This window comes from Mesoplodon bidens (genome assembly GCF_964165515.1).
Source record: "Mesoplodon bidens genome assembly, chromosome: 4".
NCBI lineage: Eukaryota > Metazoa > Chordata > Mammalia > Artiodactyla > Ziphiidae > Mesoplodon > Mesoplodon bidens.
In genome coordinates this window covers 50,467,512-50,489,560 of record NC_138160.1, presented here as the reverse complement: position 1 = coordinate 50,489,560, position 22,049 = coordinate 50,467,512, and the positions used below count along the sequence as shown (strand labels likewise).

Here is a 22,049-nt window from a genome sequence, read left to right as displayed (position 1 = left end):
GCCAAGATAATTTTTGAAATCTTTAAAATTCAAATTACTGCATGCTAACTGCAATTTACTATTTTGCTTCAAAACTGAGAAAATTCAGATTAAGATACAAATAGCAACAGTTAACAGCCTCTCCTAGCTATGAGTATAAATTATTAAACATTTTAGGTCAGGTTCTTTTTCCCATAATACTATATGCAGACTTGCTTTGAGTACAACTACATTTCAAAACTGTTAATGTAACATACTTTCAATTAACCTTTTGGGAAATAACACCAACTATGTCAACTGAGAAGCAGAATGTAAAGAAGAGGTCACAAAGAGATGTAAAAATATTATGAAGTACCCATAGGAAACACCAGGTGGCATCTGTACTAAGTATCAGTAGCTACAAGCATTATTCATTTCAAAACCCAACTGGTCATTCTCAGGTCACTTTCAGGTATAAGTTGATTTATTCAGGTTGAATATTATACTGATTCCACAATTCCACAACACAACATCTTTATGATTAAGGGCATTTGAACATACTCCTAAATAAGGAGACAATCCTGGTATTTTATTATAGGAAACAAGTTCTGAGAATATAATAGATACAAGCACAATGGAGGAATTATTTGTACAATAGCAGAATTCCTAATATGTGAAGAGCTGTAGAGAGATAAAAGACGAGTCTTCTACGCAAGTTTTCCATTGCTAGTAAAGTTTTGCTACTATCTAAAGGAAATGTGAGAAGAGGGGCACATCAGAGATACTCTCAACATCTAGTATAAATCAACACACAACGAATTTCCACCCTTTCATTGTGATATGCTGAACTTATTAACTATGGAAAAACAATAAAATGGATAGTATAACCATATACCTTAACTTGATGTTTTTCTGAATGTATTTTTAGTCCTTTTTAAAAAGTCAAAATCCTATTATTCTCGATGTTATACATCCATTAGAATTCTGTAACACAATGGCTTACTATTCAAAATGGAACAATAACTTATTTCCCCAAGAGTTTATATTATTCCTCAATATCAATTTAAGGAACTATACTGAAATCTTTAAATGAATGCCTCAATTATTTTTTCATAAGCCAATCACTTTCACTGACACAGTCTAATATTTGGTTGGTGCATAAACAAAATATGTTTCTGTTACAAACCTGGGCTCTTTTTTCTCTAAGTTCTTGCTGTTGTAGTCTCCTTTTTTCCCGTTTTTCTTGCAATTTCTCTACTTCTTTCACACAATTAGATTTTCTACGTGCTGGAAGAAACAGATGAGCTGTAGAAGCCTAGTTTTCTTTTTAGAGTACCATACTTATACACAAAAATTTTATGTATGAAATTTTACCACACACACCAAAAAAAGGTACACAGTGACAAAACATGCCTATGACAAATATGTGAACTTTACTTATGAGCTGCTTTAACAAAGCTAGGAACAGGACAATATACAAATAAGAGTCATGAAAAATGACTCTAACATATGGATACATGTCATCTCTTGGTTTAGAATCAAAGATCTTTGAATTGGAAAGGATCAAGAAGCATAAGAATTCCTTTTATAACATCTGTCAAAATTATCTGGCCATAATTTTAAATTCAAAGCAACTGAAACATTGTTACAGTTTTATATTTATAAATTGTTTCCTCCAAAAGATACATTAAAAACCCAATTAACAGACTAAACTAACAACAAAAAATCTGCAATTAAGTTTGTAATTTGGGGACTTATAAAGTTGACCAAGAGAAAATACATGTATGCCTAAATGACTGAATCCTTGATACATGATTTACATACAAGGAGGTCCAAATTCCTTTTTTGCAGCTTGAACTGGAGATATATCTGAAACACTACCATTCTGTTGTGCAGAGGAAGACTGTTCAGGAAGTTGACTAGGCCGCGCACGTGCAGAACCAACCACTGAAAGTGAAACAAAATTTTAAAATATACGTAATAATCAATTCTGTTCAATAAACAAAACTCAATCTGAATAATTTATAAAAACCAAAGCCAAGCTTGATTTTAAATAATAATTTTTAAAAAGTGTGCAAAATACAGATTTTATACGCATTCTCATTTTGAAAAACTTACACAATTCAGAAATACAGCAAGTAAAAACGTAAAAGTCCTTCAACCCTCCTTTTGTTCTAAATCCTACTCTTTGCTTGTCAAATATGCAAATCCTCAACAGAGAATTTCCCACTGTGGATGTTACAAAAGTGGAAAAAGCAATATTAAGTTAAATATAAATATCACATTTTACAAAGAAATATAAATTTTCACAAGACTCAAAGAATAGTGCTGAAAGTGCAGGACTTTCCCTCTACCTCCAATCTTTCCTCTAATACCTACACCTGTCCTGCCTCACCATCCATACATACAGAGGAAACATCACTATGAGAAAGGACCATTCTGAACTGCTGAACAGTAGAAAAGAAATTAACTGTGCTTTATATCACCTAGATGAAAACATATGAGAGACTTGAAATTAACTGCAATTGATACCTGTTCGACTTGTCTTCAAAGTTACCCATGACACTTTTTGAAAGTTTGTTAGCCAGAAAATAATGTAAAAATGTCACAATGATTAAATTTACCCTTGTGAAATCAATTAACTGACTACTTCCCCATTCCTTTCTTTCTCATAATACTCTCCTCAAATCTGAAAAATTATTGGGTAAATAAGATGCCTCAAAATGGCATATATCATGGAGTTTCACATTCATCACATACCTTTATAAATCATTTTTTTATATCACTGACATTATTGTGTTGGGAAATCAAGACGATATCAATCTTAAAATTAGCCATGTAAAGTTTAAATGAATAATAACGTCAAGGGTAATATTTACTTTTGATTTACCTTGTCAGGGCAATAGGCAAAATTAATAGGTAAATTTTTACCTCTATTATCTCTTGGAGGAGGATCATTCTTAATAGAAGCCACAGTCCGTCGATTCTATAAAAGAGAAAATGTTCATTTTACTTTCTCTCTTTACTCCTCATATATATGTCTATCATAATCAGCTTCCTTTATTTTTATTTATTTATTTATTTTTTTGCTGTGTTTTTTTAAATTGTGGTTTCAATGGAGAAATACATCATCTGCTCACAAAATAGCTCTTGAAAAATACAAGGAGTACAGATACTATAAAACAAAGCAAATTCCAGTCATGAGACACTACGTACATCATGCGAAACCAACAGTCTGATCTCCAAGTTATGAAAACTAGAATTAAAAAGTCATTACACAGGGCCTCCCTGGTGGCGCAGTGGTTGAGAGTCCGCCTGCCGATGCAGGGGATACGGGTTCGTGCCCCGGTCTGGGAGGATCCCATATGCCGCGGAGCGGCTGGGCCCGTGAGCCATGGCCGCTGGGCCTGCGCATCCGGAGCCTGTGCTCCGCAACGGGAGAGGCCACAAGAGTGAGAGGCCCGCATACCGCAAAAAGAAAAAAAAAAAAAAAAAAAAAAAAAAAAAGTCATTACACAGAAAAGGTCCAAGTTCCCAGCTTGGCAAAAACTTGGGTGCAGTTACATGAAATGTTTAATAAACTGAATTCTTTTTCCCCAATGTGTAAACAAAATGACAAGACTAAATCTGTACCTGGCAATTTCAATCTAACTCTGAAGCTACACAGAACACACAGACACCTTGTAGACTTCACCTGTTAGTCTGACCATCTTTCCTTCTTAGGTGGTAGGAGGAAGGGCAAGGTGACTGTGCAGAGCAAAGATGTGGGACGTAGAAGTACTGTACACTAGACATTACAAAGTGTGGTGAAAAGAAAGCCTCAATTAATGCATAGTCTAAGGGGGAAAAGACTACACTCCAACTTTGGAAAATTAATTTAGAAGGACAGGGGAAGCGTTTAAGTAATTGCAGTTTAACGTGAAAAATGTACGTGTGATAGAATGGAACACAATGGAGGATTCATAAAACATGCTCATCAGAAAAATCTGTTAGGTTTGCTTTGCCCAGATTAAGAAAGAATAACTAAGCTTATCAACATCTGGCATCCCTCATATTCTGTAAAGATGAATGCTCTGCTGCTTACTTATGTGGAATTATTTATTGATAGGATAAAACAAAATGAAAAAAGGAGTAGAGAGCTGACTAGATGTCAAGTGCTTTTGCTAGAAATGATGTTTAAATGTGTCTACATGTAAAATTTACTGACAAATATTAGTCAACCATTTAAAAATAAAAATGTGTTTAAAATTCTTGGAGAAAATGCCTTTTTGCCCACGTGTTTAAAATTGAAAATCAACTTTACTATAGACAGGAGTTTTGTGGAGTGTACAAAATCCTCATATTTAGAGATCAAATGGCTATCCAAGATAGATATCATGTTTCACAGGCATTATTTTTAGTCACCCTAAAATTTCAGCCATGGGACCAAAATTTAGTGTTCTGTGCCATGTGGCCACAGGGTCACTGGTTTCACATCATGGCTTAAGAAAATACTGGCATTTTGTTTTTTATGAAAGAAGTCCTACCTTATGCATACAAGCAAAAAGGGAAAAGAAAATGAACGGGGAGGGAGCAAAACCTTTGTTTCAAAGACAAGATACTGAAGGCAAAAGAATGTGGAGCTTTAACAAGCTCAAAGAAAAATATTCGCTGGCTGATCACTGATTTGGATGCATTCTAAACAATTCTATAAATAAAACCAATATAGCATTTCTTAATCATGACCCCATCAAAATGAAGTATCTCCTAATTATTCTTTCAATGTCAAATATATACCCTAGAGTTGACATTTCATTTTTAAAGGTTACAGCTACCTCATAGGGACTGAACTAGATGTACTCTTATCCTTTCTCTGAAGTACAACAGTACACCACTGCACAATGGCATCCAGTTTGAAAACTAATGGTAAAGGAAATTCTTCAGGAAAAAATGAAAATCTATCAAGCTGAAAATCTAAAATTAGTTCTACTTTCTAATTAAAAAAATACATAAAAGTGCATCATCAGAATAAGGAATTCTTATGCCAGCTTGTACTGCAAATTTTCCAAACAATGCAGCAAACATAAACCCAGTCCACATGTCAATTATGAATACAAATACAGCTTGAGGGTTTTTTTTGGCAGTAATTTTTTGAAATAGTTAATGCAACTGTTGCTAACACAATAATCACAGTACTCCTGGCTTCACATACTAACCTGGACTTCCGATCAAGTGCTGATTAGCCCAGTAAGGGAGGTCACAAAAAAAACCTAAATCCATTTTCAGTCATGTCTAGTCTTGTACCCTCCATTCTCCCTTTTTTAGCATTTGAAGACAACAGGTTGAGTTGGCAGATATTGTTTATGGACCCCTGAGGTTGTTTTTACCAATTCAATCTCAGTTTTATTGAATTCCTGATAACAGGAATAGGATTTGCAGGGAGAGCAGGGCTATCAGAAAGGTCTGTACTGGATGTTTTCTGAGAGGCCAACAGAGAAGCCGCTGTCTGAATGGTTTCCTTTTTTTCTTTTCTTTTTTTTAAATAAATTTATTTTATATTTTTGGTTGCATTGGGTCTTTGTTGCTGCGCACAGGCTTTCTCTAGTTGCAGTGAGCGGGGGCTACTCTTCATTGTGGTGCGTGGGCTTCTCATTGCGGGGGCTTCTTTTGTTGCGGGGCACAGGCTGTAGGTGCACAGGCTTTAGTAGTTGTGGCTCGTGGGCTCTAGAGCGCAGGCTCAGTAGTTGTGGCGCACGGGCTTAGTTGCTCCGCGCATGTGGGATCTTCCCAGACCAGGGCTCGAATCGGTGTCCCCTGCATTGGCAGGGAGATTCTTAACCACTGCGCCACCAGGGAAGCCCAATCTGAATGGTTTCTGATTGAGTTGTACTTGTCTCTGTATCAAGTTCTTCCTTTGTTTCTGTTTTATCATATCCACTCAAAGCAAGGCAGCATCTTCACTTGTCTCATCCTCTTCTGTTTTGGTTTTCTTGGGACTCTCTTCTTTATGAGGTGAGAATGTCCTCTTGACTCCTACTATAAGATTAGGTGTTTTTGTTGCTGCATTTCCTGAAGGTCTTGGTGGTAGGTTTACCAGACGTGTTGAAGAAACAACTCTGGAGACCGTAGGCTTTGGTGGTGATGAAATGGCTGGTTGTGTGGCAGTCTGAGGAATGTTTTCACTCGATGTACCCCCTGAGCTTTCACTGGAATTTACCTGTGGCACAGAAACTTCAGTAGCCTGTATGTTGGTCACAGGTGCTGCTATTACAGCTGGAGCAGGACTGTTTCTGCCCTGAGAAATGCTAGAACTGTTCAATGGACTGGTCTTCATAGCACTGGTAGGTGAAGACACAGACATGCTGTTATCACTGTCCATAGACAAGTCGAGGCTGCTGTCATTCAGAGGTGTCAACCTGACACCTTTTGTTGAACACTTTTTCTTTTTCTGAAGCACATGATTAGGCAGTAGTTGATGGAGTTGCTTTCTTCTTGCATGCATTGCAGCAATTTTCATGTCCACCTCAAACATCTTGTTGTTTATTGCTTGCCTATAAAGACTGAATGTCGTAGGTGAGACCAACACTGAGACTTTCAGAGTTTTCTGTTTAAACACTAACCCGATCACCCACATCATGCAAAATTCTTGTCAGGATTTTCTTTGGGTGCTGGAAGTGACTGGAGATTCACATGAGCCAGTGTAATAAATTCATTCTTCTCCAAACTTCCAACCAGGATTCGGATTTTTTTCTTTTTTTTTGTGGTACACGGGCCTCTCACTGTTGTGGCTTCTCCCGTTGCGGAGCACAGGCTCTGGACGCGCAGGCTCAGCGGCCATGGCTCACGGGCCTAGGCGCTCCGCGGCATGTGGGATCTTCCCGGACCGGGGCATGAACCCATGTCCCCTGTATTGGCAGGCGGACTCTCAACCACTGCGCCACCAGGGAAGCCCAGGATTCGGATTTTTGATTCCACCAAGCCCACCCATTTTAGGCGTTGTTTTTCAGTTGGTGCACTTGCTAAAGTACAATATAATGCTTGTTCTTTTGAAAGAAGTTGGCGCTTCAAAAAGTTTGGACCACTCTGCCTTACTCAGCAAAATTTCATCTGTGATAGCAAGACCTTGTTTAAATTCCTCAACCATGACCATCCGTGTTGAAACGGACACATTGTACATGGAGTTCTGTTGTGGGTATGGTGGTGTAATTATAGGCATAAGATGGTACCTATCACTGGGGTTTACCCTTGGGTCCCATACAGGCAAATTAAGACTGCATTCTTTTTTTGTGTGTGTGTGGTACACGGGCCTCTCACTGTTGTGGCCTCTCCCGTTGCGGAGCACAGGCTCCGGACACGCAGGCTCAGCGGCCATGGCTCACGGGCCCAGCCGCTCCGCAGTATGTGGGATCCTCCTGGACCAGGGCACGAACCCGCGTCCCCTGCATCAGCAGGCGGACTCTCAACCACTACGCCACCAGGGAAGCCCAAGACTGCCTTCTTCAGGCTGTTTCAATAGGACTGGATTTGGCCATTCCCATTTAGAAAATACCAAGAAAAATTTATGTACAAGAGTTGATGCTATTGCATTTGGATAGAGCTGGCAAGTTCTTCCTACTAGCATAGCCCAGGAAACACCACCGAGGAAACCTAATATATTGGAATAGATGTTGTGGCGTTTGGCCCACAGTTTGATAGCTCTCAGGGTTAACCTGAAGTTGTCAATGTTTGGTACTAGATGTAAAATTTCATCGGTTACCCTGCAACCGTTAAGACTTCCTATGCATCTTATATCTAAATTTTTAAGCAGACTGTCATCTCTTAAGTCCAAGTCTTCTGGAACAGTGCTAATCTTGCAAACAAAATATCAATCTCTATCCCATCAAAACACAGTTTGATAACTGGTACAAGTGCCTCTTCAACAGCTCTTAAATCTTGTACTTCTTCCTGTCATTTCAACTTATAGAATGAGGTGAAAAAGTCACTTCGATCAACATGTCTTGGTGCAACACACAATGCATCAATATCGGCACCTTCTGTATGTACTCCCAATCTGTAAGATCCAAATGTAAAAATTTTTCCACCAACCTTTTCAACTACAGATCGTGGAAGAGTCTTGTTTTCACTGATTTCTCATATCCACTCTTTTACCAGGTTATTTAATTTTCCCAAAATTAAAGTCCTCTTCCTCTTCAAAAAGAAAGTTCCTCTTCCTCTTCAAAAACGCTAGAGGGCTTCAGAGTCTCAAACAGTTTCTGTGTAAGTAGGGAGGCAGTCTCCTTGGGGGCTGCTAAGCTGATGGGAGAGGTAATGCCACAGTGCTTCTGTGGCGGCTGTGTTTGCAGTGATCCCTGCGTTGTAACTGGAAATGGCATCGTCTCCTGCACTGGCACCGCCCAGTCACTCCCCCCCACACACCCCCTGAAACCGCTGCCATCCTGGGCAAGATCCACTGAGGCGGGGTGGGGGGGTGGGGGGATGTTTAAGTGCTTCTCCTCCTTCCCCTTCGTCCTAACATGGCCTCAGCTTCCTTTAATTAAACATAAGTGGGTAGACATACAATAATATTAAACTAAATGAAAAAAGGGAAAAAATAAATGATGAAAAACTAAAATTATCTTCTGATAAACTACCACTAATGCCATCAATATTCAAGTTTTTTTTTATATTAGTATCCCGCCACTGCCCCAAAATATTCAGGAATGAAAACGAGCCAGGCATTGTTCTAAGGACCTTATATGTATTAATCCATTTAATCTTCACAACAACCCTGTGACATCATTATTATTGCTATTCTGGTTTCACAGATGAGGAAAGTGAAGCAAAGAAGGATTAAGTAATTTCGTTAAAGTGTGTGCTTTTTAATTATCATGCTATCCTGCCAAAATTATGTAATACATTTCATCTTTGGATGTCAGGGGTAAATAACAAAATACTAGTTTTAGACAACTTACAGCCCATTGTTAAACTGAAACATCAAAACACTATGAAATGCACACTGTCGGTTTTTACTAAAAGGTTTCATTAGACTTTCAAAGACTTCAACACTGCATAGATAGGGCAGCAAGTTTTTGGTCCTATTATTTATTTACCAAGACTTTATTTTATTCACCTAAAAAAAAATATCAAATAATGCAGTGGGTCTCAATGCTAACTGCACATTCAAATCAGATAGGTACTGTTAAAAGGATATTGATGCTAGGGCCACCCTTTTTTTTTTTAATCTATCTATCTATCTATTTTATGGCTGCACTGGGTCTTCATTGCTGTGCACAAGCAGGCTTTCTCTAGTTGCAGAGAGTGGGGGCTACTCTTCGCTGCCATGCATGGGCTTCTCATTGTGGTGGCTTCTCTTGTTGTACAGCATAGGCTCTAGCAACACGGGCTTCAGTAGTTGTGGCACATGGGCTCAGTAGTTGTGGCTCATGGGCTCTAGAGCGTAGGCTCAGTGTTGTGGCACACAGGCTTAGCTGCTCCGCGGCATGTGGGATCTTCCTGGACCAGGGCTTGAACCCGTGTCCCCTGCATTGGCAGGTGGATTCTTAACCACTGAGCCATCAGGGAAATCCCAGGGCCACCCTTTAGATAAAATAAAACTGAATCTCTGCAAATGGTTCTAGGAATCAATATATTCTAAAAAATTTCCAGGTGATTCTAATGCACATCAAAGGTTGCTAATGACATTCCAAGAAGGATAAACTATGAAGATCCTTCAAGGTTGTGAAGCCAAGTATGAAAAACAGTCCACTAACAAGGGGTAACTAACTAATGGCCTGTAAGCAGTGACTCTCAATATGTTGAATTTATATAAATTGAAAATTTGTCTTATGGTCATATGCATGGTTTAAAAAGCACAATGTTTTGTTGATATTGTTGAGTTTCTATCATATTATATGTGGATGCTTATGTATGTCTTCCCTGCAAAATAGTGAGTTCCTATAGGGCTAAAGTCATGTCATATTTTGTAGAAGATAAAATCAACAATGTAGTAAGAATTTTTGATTAATTTATTTTATTTATTTTTGGCTGCACTGGGTCTTCATTGTTGCATCCGGGCTTTCTGTAGTTGCAGCAAGTGGGGGTTACTCTTCATTGTGGTGCGTGGGCTTTTCATCGCGGTGGCTTCTCTTGTTTCAGAGCACAGGCTCTAGGCGCACAGGCTTCAGTAGTGGCATGTGGGCTCAGTAGTTGTGGCTCTCGGGCTCTAGAGCACAAGCTCAGTAGTTGTGGCGCAAGGGCTTAGTTGCCCCACACCATGTGGGATCTTCGCAGACCAGGGCTCGAACCCATGTCCCCTGCATTGGCAAGCAAATTCTTAACCACTGCACCACCAGGGAAGTCCATGTAGTAAGAATTTTGAACACAAAGAATTGCAGATTTAACAACTGTGAGCGACTATCTGATTTAAAGAGTTGTATTCTGATACAAAGTTTTAACACAGAGACATTTCAATAGAGAGGAAGAGGAATTATCTTTTAAAATAATAAAAATCACGTGTCTTTTATTTTTGTGAAGATAAAACTGTTAAGGGGCATAGCATGGTTTTAAAATTTATAAATAAATTATTCTTCAGAGATAATACAGAAATAGTTACACTACAATCTGTCATTTCCCATTTTTTTAAATAAATGTAAATAGCAGAATTACTATTTCAAAAGACTACTAAAATGGGAATTTATTATGAATAAGAAACTCATTTTTTTTTTATCAAAGTCGTATGTATTCACTCAACAAATACTAGCAAGCAAATGGTTTTGACCCATGTCTCCTAAGAAACAATTAGTCTTAAGAAAAATCCTAATCAGGCATGGAATTTCTAGGATCTTACCTAATGATCGTCATAATTGTGAATTAGACAACTGTTCGATCCTTGAAAGTATGTGTGTACATACACGCATGTAGATGGCAGAAAGAATTAAGGTTTTTCTAAAAAAGCAAACAAATACTTAAACATACTCTTCACAGTCCCATTTCAAACCAGAATACACACACACGCTGCTCTGAGTTTGCATCACTAACCTTTACAATTTTGTTTACTTTGGCTGAGGATGCTGGAGGTGGGGGTGTCTCTGGACTGGGCTCAATTTCTTCATCTGGTACAAGGTCAGGGTTAAGTGAAAAGATGCTCTCCAGGTCAATCTGTTTGATAAAATGCATATATTTTGACAGTGAATTTGGACAATTAACCTTTCATTTTCAAATAAATTTATACACAGAGAATAAATGTTAAACAATTTCAGCCTAAGGAACATTATTACCTTGAAAATTAAATTATCTAGAATTATAACCCACATATATTTAAAAGAATCTCTCTTAAGGTAGTACTTTGTGGTCTATCCAATCACATAAGATATGCAGGAGGAATATACCTTTCTTTCAGTGAAATTTTTTAATCACTTGAAAGTTTTTCAAGAATGATAAAGGATACATGCACTATATTAAACTATACAGTTTTGTTTTGTTTCATATTCAGAATCTTGATTATAAGACTAGAAATAAAGTTCAACCCAGTGATCATACCTCTTTGCCTTTTGTATCTCCATTTTCTATCCATTCAACAGTTACACTTTCATTATCTTCATTTAAAGATGTTACCATTGCTTGATGTATTCGGCCTAAGTGAGAATAAAATATACACTTTTAAAATGCCACAAATTATGGTATTCCTAAACACTATCAAAAACAATTTTATAATTTACAAACTTACAGAACTATGATACTACTTTCCTTACAAGGGATTTCCACAGATTCTCAGGATTAGGGAATGAACTTTATCTATGGGACCATAAATCAATTTGCCAATTGTCAAGACCAGGAACTCACTACGAGCCAACAGTCATTCTGAAGAACACAGAACAAAAATTAATGAAGCAATTTTTAATACTATATAGATATAAATACTTTTAACTTAAATTTCACTATCATATACTGTACAATTGATCAAATTGTTTTAAAATTATTAAGAAAAGGAATCTGAGTCCAAAAAGTTTGGGAAATACTAATCAAAAATGTTCTCTAAATCCATTCCACTCCTTACTTTCTATGACGACTCCAGTATTTACCATCTACACAGAGAAGACATTATATATTATGTATTAAACTTGTTTTCTCTCTCCTAATAGACTGTGGATCTTACCTGTTAATAACTATAGATCTAAATATTTTACATTTTTACATAATATTCCATTATGTTTATCACAACTTATTTAATACCTATTGATGGTCAGTTAGGTTTGTGCAACTTTTTTTTTCTATTATAAACATTGCAAAAAATACTATTGCACGTGTTGTCATGCACTTGCCATTGCACAGATCAGCAGATATATATATAGATAGATAGATATAGATATAGATATATACACACACAGGAGTATGAGTACTGCGTGTGTAAGTGTGTGTGTATTTTTTTCACTTATTTCATCTGTTTTCATCTTACCCACCCATTTGATTATTAGTCAAGTAAGGATAGGAACTACTTGTTATATACCTGCATCTTCAATATTATCTAATAAAATGCTGAACATATGGAATTTTCATATGTATTTCCTAAATGAAATCTTTGAGGCATCTATAATTTATCTTAGAATAATTTACAGCTCTTTAAAATCTTTTTTAAATCCAGATATATAGTATATAAAACAATGTTACTGTAATAACAAGGCATACAGTATCTTTAAAGAAAATATGAATACTAATAATTTTATAAGTATTACTGTCTATGTATGAAGTTACTGTCAATCAATATTTTTTCTATATGGGCTCATATAAAAATTTGAAGAAATAAATAAATATAATCTTGTTAAAAATTCAAACTTTGAAGATTTAAGTACATACTCTCAGCTTTAATACTGCTGCTTTTTTATGTTTTTTGTTTGTTTTTTTATAAATTTATTTTATTTATTTATTTATTTTTGGTTGAGTTGGATCTTCGTTGCTGCACGTGGGCTTTCTCTAGTTGCGGTGAGCGGGGACTACTCTTTGTTGCGGTGCACGGGCTTCTCGCTGCAGTGGCTTCTCTTGTTGTGGAGCACGGGCTCTAGGCGTGCGGGCTTCAGTAGTTGTGATGCATGGGCTCAGTAGTTGTGGCTCGTGGGCTCTAGAGCACAGGCTCAGTAGTTGTGGTGCTTGGGCTTAGTTGCTCTGCAGCATGTGGGATCTTCCCAGACCAGGGATCGAACCCATGTCCCCTGCATTGGCAGGCAGATTCTTAACCACAGTGCCACCAGGGAAGCCCTGGTGCTTTTTTAAAAGCTAAAATATGTACTGGCAATCTTTCCATGACAGATCAACATTAATTTTAACAACTTCATAGCATTCCATAAAAGGAATGCATCATAATTTATTCCTTTACTAGAAGTAATTTAAATTGTTTCCAATTGTTTGCCATTACACGATGCTGCACTGAGTATATGTACATAGGTGTGACTGTTTTCATAAATAAAATTTCTAGAAGCAGACTGGGTTAAGGAGATTGAAATTTTGATAGATATTTGAAAATTGCTCTCCATTTATATTCCCACCAACAATGGGATCTATTCCTCTATACACTATCAACACTGAGCATCATCAATTTAAAATACTTTTACCAATATGATAGACTAGATCTTTAAGCTACTACTTTGTGAGCACATATATGTCAGAGACTGGCTCATTTAATCTACATTGGTTCATTCAACATAACAAACATAACTGTTAAGTAGCTACCTCCCTTTTTAAAATGAAGAAACTGAAGCTCATGGTTATACAGCTAATAACTAACACGGATTTGAACCTCAGTCAGATGCAAAAGCACTTGCTACTATCACTATGCTTGTCTTCTCTCCTAAATCAAGCTGATGAGGAAGAAGCCTGTGTGGCTTAAATTCCAAATACCTCTGTAAAAATTCATAAACCGTAGCATAGATTCTCAACCCTCACTGTGCACCAGAAACTCCTAGGGAGATTTTTTACAAAATAAAATGATGATGCCCGAGTTTTACCCCCAGATACTGTCATTTCTTACCAGTTCCACGGAAATCACCTTGTTGTAAGCCACCAAGGCCTTGATCTTGGATTACTGCAATTCTCTCCCAACTACTCTCTCTCTTCTACCAGATTTGCCCTACTGCCTATTCTCCATAGAACAGCCTAAACATTCCTGGTAATAACTAAGTCAGATTATTCCTTTGCTCAAAACTTTCCAGTGGCTCCCCATCTCACACAGAGTAAAAGCCAAAGTCCTTCCAAAGGCCTTTTAATGTCATATAACAAAGACCTACATGATCTGACCCCCCATTACCTCTGTGACCTCGTTCATCCCTGACTATGGTAATTCTCCAGTTTTACTGACTGATCCCTATCTCACACAGTATTCTCCCTCCCTCCAAAAAAGTTCTAAGTGGGTCAAGGACTAAAATGTGAAAGACAAATGTAAAAGCAACTGAGTAACTCGCAGTGCCATTTACTCAGATTAAGTGTACATTAGAGGAGAAGCAAGTGTCAGGGGTGGGGAAACGATGAGCTGGAAAAGACTGACAGGATTCAAGGAAGAGGATTAAAAAAAGGGAAATCAGATAATGCTCACTGAAATTTGATTTGGACAGAAATCAGGTAAATAACCAGTACAAATAGTATATGTCAGTTGGGTCCTCTGGGAAACAGATGTTGAGACAGCTATGAGGACAAGAGGTTTATTGTGAAAGATAAAAGGAGAAGGAAACAGGACTGGTCATGGAAAACTTTCAGACCATGATGCCTATCTGAAACCTCTGAAAGAAAGGGGACATAAAGCAGGATTGAGCAAAGAAAGCCTCAGACCTTGATGCGGATCTGACAGTCTTGGCCAACCCATCAGGGAGCTCCAGAGCAAAGACTGACCGTTAGAGGAGTGCCACACTGGGCCTAGTACTCACACCATGCTCAGTCACTAGCTGGAGGTTTCCTAGGAAACACAAGGCCTCAGCTCAAAAACTATGGAGCCTTGAAGATACTAACAGCTGAGGCTGTCAGCTAAATGTACTCCCTGAAGCTGAAGAAGTTCTTTTTCAAAGGGAGATCCAAGCAGTGTATCTATGATTGCCACAGGATGTGAACAAGAGAAAGACTGAGTTTAACTGGTAATGGAAGCGGACAGTAGACCCCAGAGAGCCAAGAGCTGCCCTGTGATGCTGGATACAGCATCACAATCTAAGAGGAGCTACCACTGCTTGCATCAAGCCACTAATTTACCACCATCTCCATAACACGAGTAGTGAGGCTGAGACCCAGCAGCCACTCCTCCCCCACCCCACCACCCTTGGCAGCCACACAACAGTAACACCCACTAGTGGGGACATGAAGATTACTGCTACAAAGGTTTTGGGATTTCATCAATAGGAAATGACCCCAAAGAAGATGCATTTGAACACTGGACTACCATAAAGAATAACTTCCAGTAGGGAATGGAGAGGCTGTGGTTGAGGTTGTTGAAGAAGAGTACAGATAGAGGTCTCCATGCAATTCCCAACAGAACTACCACAATAATGAGAATAGAGAAAACCACATGCATGTTTCAAAAGGCAAGACCAACACCACCATTCTTACTGGTAAGCATCTAACACAATAGTCCAACATTCCTAAGGAGGGAGAAGTGACTTAGTGTACTGATAACTAAGTGTGTGAGGAGAGGCAGACCAGTGGGACAATGTCTGTATTAGGATCACAGATTACGATTTCACAGGGACTTTAATCTTGAAAGACAGCCTTAGAGAGATCAGCAAGGAAAAGGATAAAGAAAATCACAGAGATAACACCCAGTATCAGCAGTCCTCTCAACAATGGTACCTCCACAACTTCCATTACTAATGCAAACACCCAGAAAGCCTTAAGCCACAAGTTGGGAGAGTCAAAAGCAGCTGATCCACCAGTTAAGATGAAGCTCTAGACATGTAGTAGGGCAGGACTGAGAAAATGTTGGCTTATCTCTACCATAGTCCAGTTTACTCAACCAACAAGAAATGAGTGTGTTGTTTATGGTTTCCTTTGCTGTGCAAAAGCTTTTAAGTTTCATTAGGTCCCATTTGTTTATTTTTGTTTTTATTTCCATTTCTCTAGGAGGTGGGTCAAAAAGGATCTTGCTGTGATTTATGTCATAGAGCGTTCTCCCTATGTTTTCCTCTAAGAGTTTGATAGTGTCTGGCCTTACATTTAGGTCTCTAATCCATTTTGAGTTTATTTTTGTGTATGGTGTTAGGGAGTGTTCTAATTTCATATTTTTACATGTACCTGTCCAGTTTTCCCAGCACCACTTATTGAAGAGGCTGTCTTTTCTCCACTGTATATTCTTGCCTCCTTTATCAAAGATAAGGTGACCATATGTGCGTGGGTGTAACTCTGGGCTTCTATCCTGTTCCATTGATCTATATTTCTGTTTTTGTGCCAGTACCATACTGTCTTGATTACTGTAGCTTTGTAGCATAGTCTGAAGTCAGGGAGTCTGATTCCTCCAGCTCCATTTTTTGTTCTCAAGATGGCTTTTGCTATTCGGGGTCTTTTGTGTTTCCATACAAATTGTGAAATTGAGGTGGATGGACCTAGAGTCTGTCACACAGAGTGAAGTAAGTCAGAAAGAGAAAAACAAATACCATATGCTAACACATATATATAGAATCTAAGGGGGAAAAAAAAAAAAGGTCATGAGGTACCTAGGAGTAAGATGGGAGTAAAGACACAGACCTACTAGAGCATGGACCTGAGGATATGGGGAGAGGGAAGGGTAAGCTGTGACAAAGTGAGAGAGTGGCATGGACATATATACACTACCAAACATAAAATAGATAGCTAGTGGGAAGCAGCCGCACAGCACAGGGAGATCAGCTAGGTGGTTTGTGACCACCTAGAGGGGTGGGATAGGGAGGGTGGGAGGGAGGGAGACGCAAGAGGGAAGAGATATGGGAACATATGTATATGTATAACTGATTCACTTTGTTATAAAGCAGAAACTAACACACCACTGTAAAACAATTATACTCCAATAAAGATGTTAAAAAAAAAAAAGAAATGAGTGTGAAATTCCAGCAATAAGAAATGAATAAAAAGACTGGATCTGAATGAATAAATGAAGTGTTAAGTGTTTGCTTTTTTGCCAGTGGATCAGGTAACTAGAAATATCTGGAGTACCTATGCAGCATTGGGGGCTTTATGATTTTTACCGAATGATGTCTCTGAAAAAAAATTTCTAAGACTGAATTTTCCCAATATGCCTTTAAAGGTTTTTGTTTGTTTTATATATGGCTCAGCTGAGATACTCAAATATCTCATTTTTAATTGTAGTAAAAATTTACAATTTGATTTTTTCAAAAGTCAAATGGTAATCACCTGTTAACAAAGATGTTAAATAATAAAATAAAAAGAGGGACAGATATGAGATTTTTCAAAGGAAAAAATCATTATGATTTAGTGATAAATAATATATAGGTATCATAGGAAAATTTTGAGCCTGGATGACTGGGAAAATGATGCTACTAGTGGTGGAACAATGATATACTTTCTCCTGAGTCTATGTTGTTAATTACAATCATGCACTGGTGTTATTAAGACAACTACAGATACAGAATTACAAGCTCAGTGTTAGAAATATCTTTCCCTAGAACCTGTGACAATCTTCCCATGTGGCCCTCCAAATACCATCCTATTTCTCTTATTTGAGAAAATTCTTATACTCCATCCTAATTTGTTGTCCTTTGACTCTGATTCCCCATCGACTTTATTGTAAGTTATATCATACACACATCTACACTTTAAAAAACAACAGAGCCAACACCTGTGTATCCACCATGAGCCAGGTTAAGAAACAATACCTTTGAAACCCCGTATGTCCCCCTCCCTAAGTGAACCTCCCTCTCCCTCTCCTTTTCCCCTCCAACAGAAGTAACCAATACCCTGATAGTTGAGATAATCATACTGTGGCTTTTCTCTATACTTTTTTCATTTATAAATGTAACACATACAAAAATTTAAAGTTTGCCTATTTTTAAACTGTACATAAATAGACACTACTTGTAAGACCTCTTTCTTTCAGACAACACTATCTTTCTGAGATTCACTTATGTTGCTGTTCACTCATTTATGTTTACTCATTTATGTTCACTCATTTTCACTACATATGAATATGCCAAAATTTATCTATTCTACTGTTGATGGACATCTGTTTTTATGTTTTTGCTGTTAGGAACAATGGTGCTGTAGGCATTCCTATACATGTGTACTGACAGAAACACACAAGTATTTCTGGAATATACAATGAGAAGAAATACAGAGTAGGAACATCTATAACTTTTCTAGTTAGCGTTATGATGTCTCCTATAGTAACTGTAACTGCAAAGTTTTGCAGTCCAACTAGCAATTACTTCACATTCACAATAATACTTAGTATCTGTCAGATTTAATATATCATATGTGGTTCTAATTTCTCTGACTAAATGAGGTTATGCCTATTTTGAGTTCCTTTGGCCATTTGGGCCTTTCATGTGTTATTTTATTTTTTTTACTACTTCTCTACAAAAATTCTCTATATATTCTTGCTAATAATCTTCTGTTATATGTTGTACCAAATACTTTCTCCAAAGTTGTGGCTTATCTTTTCAGTTTCTTTATGGTGTCTTCTGATGAATTTGATGAGTTTTTAATTTAAATGTAATCAAATACATATATATATTTCTCAATTATGGCTTTTTATGTCATAATATTCTTCCTGAGACTCAGGTCATTAAGACAGTTTCTTATATTTTCTTCTAAAGTTTTACAGAACTTACTGTATAGCACAGGGAACTGTTCTCAATACTCTGTGTAATGACCTGTATGAGAAAAGAATCTGAAAAAGAGTGGTTATATGTATATGTATAACTGATACACTTTGCTATACAGCAGAAACTAATGCAACATTGTAAATCAACTATAGTCTAATAAAATTTTTTTTAAAAATAAAGTTTTACAGGGCTTCCCTGGTGGCGCAGTGGTTGAGAGTCCGCCTGCCGATGCAGGGGACACGGGTTCGTGCCCCTATCCCGGAGGATCCCACATGCCGCGGAGCGGCTGGGCCCGCGAGCCATGGCCGCGGAGCCTGTGTGTCCGGAGCCTGTGCTCCGCAACGGGAGAGGCCACAGCAGTGAGAGGCCCGCGTACAGCAAAAAAAAAAAAAAAAAAAAAAAAAAAAAAGTTTTACAAAGCCTTTTATATTCAGGACTGTAACCCACTGTCATTTTGATCTTTGTGTATGGTAACACAATTTCCATTTTTTCCCCATGGAAAACAAATTTTTCCAGCACCACTTCCTGAAAAGCCCTTCCTTCTGCTTATCTGCCCCACCTTATTGTTCTTTAAGATTTTCTTTTATCTTCTTAGTCTTTTGCAGATATGTATAAATTTTGGAATCAGCTTGTCAAGTTCCAAAAAGAAAATAACAATTAAAAAAACCCACCTGTTAGGATTCTGATTAGAATTGCATTGAATATTTTGTTTTAGATTACATCATTATCAAGAGTAATACTAGCCAGCAGCTTTTCTTTCTCATACCAACCTTATTCTGGAATAGTTGGTATAAAATAAGAATTATTTGAAACTTGAGTGTTTGGTAGACACTGGCTAAAACCATCTTGGCTTAGGGTTTTATTTGTGAGATGATTCAATCTCCTTAATATAGGATTACTGTAGTTTTCTATTCTTTACTGTTTTGATAATTATATTTTTCTAGGAGATTCATATTAAGTTTTCACATTTGGGGCATTAAGTTGTTCATAATTATGTTGAATGCCTGTGGCATCTGTAATGATAATCACTTCTTATTCCTAATTTTTCAAACTTTTTTCCTTGATAAAATCTCACCTGAGATTTGTCAATTTTGTCTTTTCCAAGAACAACACGGGTTTGTTGAGCCCCTTTATTATATGTTATTAAATACTTAATTACTGCATTTAGTCCTTCTTATTTCTTTCTTTCAACTTACTATGGGCATATTTTGCTGGTTCTTAAATTCTTAAGGTGAATGCTTTAGCTCATTCATCTTTATCTTTTTCTTTATAAGCAATTAAAGCTACAAATTTCTCCCCAAGAACAGCTTTAGTAGCATCTTAAACATTTTCATAGGTAGTATTTTTGTCATTGTGCAGTTCAAATTATTTTCTGATTTTCTTTATGATTCTTTGACTCTCGGTATCCTGTTACTGGTTTCTAAAGGTGAGATACGTCACCAATCAGAACAGATAAAGCCACAGATAATTGGTATGACTTACCCAGTGCACAGTGGCTGAGTATCACCCCTGTATTTCTACCTTAATGACACTGGACTGCCTCCCTTGGAGGAAAATTTCCTATCAACTTAGCTCTGGGAAGCAAATCAGCAGGAATTTTTGATCAGCATCTTTAAAGAGGAGCCACAAGTCTTTGTCTTCAAACAGTGAACCTGACTCTGGTTCTTTTTGTTTTTTAGTCCCCCATCATCCTTCAGGAGTCAAATTTTTCAGGAGTCATCCTTCAGGAGTCAAACCTTGCCTGCTCAGCCTCACTCATCCCTCAGTATTTCTGATCCATTTCTGCTCCATGGTGATATCTTGTTCTTGAGCTCACTATTCCTTTTTAAAGGTTTTCTCTTATATGTCTAGGGCAGATGGATGTCAATACATGAACTTTATTATACTATTTTGACCAGAAGTGCCAATTCATCTTTAAGTCCTATTTCATGTTCACAGAAAATGAAAGTGAGATTTGAAAACTGTTAAGTTCACACTATAATATAAAATCAACACTATTATATAAATTAATGATAACTGTTACAGTTTCAAAACTCTATTTTTTAAAACTTAAAAATCTAGAGACAGATTTAAAAGTTTTCAGCTTTTTTTCAACCTACTTGTAAAGATAAATTACAGTGCAGAAAATGTCATCTGTTGAGAGTGAAATAAAAAAACAGTTGCAAAGAGTTTTGAGAAATACAGAGAAAACCTGCAGAACATCTCCCCAATCATTTTCCCAGTAGAACACGTCTTGGTTTTTAATACACAAACTTCATAAAAATTATTTCTCAATGTAAGATATTTTGGCCAATGTTTAAATAGGAAAAGATTTATATTTGTCCATGCCAAAACTCAATTCGCATTTTAAACAAGAGTGTGCAAAGAAAAGTTCTGAGTTACATTCCAAATATAACTGATAGATGGTCAGAATCACAATTAAAAAAGCATGCCAAGTATCAAAGTGATACAAAACACAGGCATAATACTCAGTGTCAGCCACTTCCTGAGACCGTGTACTTGTCCTAAATGTATTTCCACAGCCTTTTATATTTATTTCATCCTGTTTTCCCCAGTGTTGAATGAGTCCCAAAATATTTAAGAAAATGTTGAAGGAAAATACTGAGGATGGGGAAAAAGCAATTATAATGGAAGAAAAGATTTTACTGTATATGAAATGGATTTGTTACCCTTATTTTTTGTTTGTTAAACATTACAATATTTTACTTATATGTAGGTGAATTTACAGTGTCTGTTACATTTTTGAAATTGATTAGGAAGTTTGAGTTGATGACTACTGTTTCAATTTTTTCCTATTTAAAATAAAGGCAAACAGATTCCCAGGCAGCATTTTCCACATAAAACATCTGATTTTTAGGAACAGATTCCTGACCTCAGTGGGAGATGAATGTATTGTTTAAAAACAGGATCCTCTTGGTTTCTACTATTGAGAACTAACAGACTTTTACATATAATTAAATCATACGAGAACCACTGTAACTATAAGAAAAAAATCAACAGTTTATATTTGACCATTTTTAACCTAAAAAAATGACAATTTCAGATGGTTAAACCTAAGAGAAATGTAAATTTCACCCCAAATTTAGATGTCAGGATAATTTATAAAAATAATATCTACTAAATCAAATAATGTAAATATATAAAATATTTTGAAATCATAATCTTTATTTCAAAGTCATTTATGTTTAGTTCACTTTAAGAAATATCTTTACAGCATTTAAGCCTCAACTTTTCGTTATGGTGAAATCAAAGGGAGAAAGTCCATATCTCAAATTTTAAAAATCTGTTAGTAAATATTAAGACAAGTGATTTTTTAAAAAGAAAAAACCCCACAAATGACTGAACAGAAGA

General features: G+C 36.9%; 1 protein-coding gene and 1 pseudogene across 3 annotated transcripts in view; both read right to left on the bottom strand.

The window, feature by feature from the left end:
• KIF2A (kinesin family member 2A) overlaps positions 1-22,049 on the bottom strand; it is a 70,607-nt gene that overhangs the window by 23,958 nt on the left and 24,600 nt on the right. Inside the window, exons 2-6 of one of the 2 annotated variants that reach the window (XM_081231530.1) lie at positions 11,455-11,549; positions 10,954-11,073; positions 2,890-2,944; positions 1,783-1,905; positions 1,145-1,245 (exon numbers count right to left, since the gene is read on the bottom strand). In XM_081231530.1, the coding sequence (XP_081087656.1) occupies positions 1,145-1,245; positions 1,783-1,905; positions 2,890-2,944; positions 10,954-11,073; positions 11,455-11,549 (494 nt within the window). The remainder of the gene's footprint in view (positions 1-1,144; positions 1,246-1,782; positions 1,906-2,889; positions 2,945-10,953; positions 11,074-11,454; positions 11,550-22,049) is intronic. The other variant, XM_081231531.1, reaches the window with a different exon arrangement.
• LOC308617212 (poly(A) polymerase alpha-like) lies at positions 5,084-8,396 on the bottom strand (annotated as a pseudogene). The gene is made up of 4 exons: positions 7,413-8,396; positions 6,904-7,208; positions 5,899-6,684; positions 5,084-5,463 (listed from the first exon to the last, which is right to left on the bottom strand). The product of its transcript is annotated as a poly(A) polymerase alpha-like (transcript).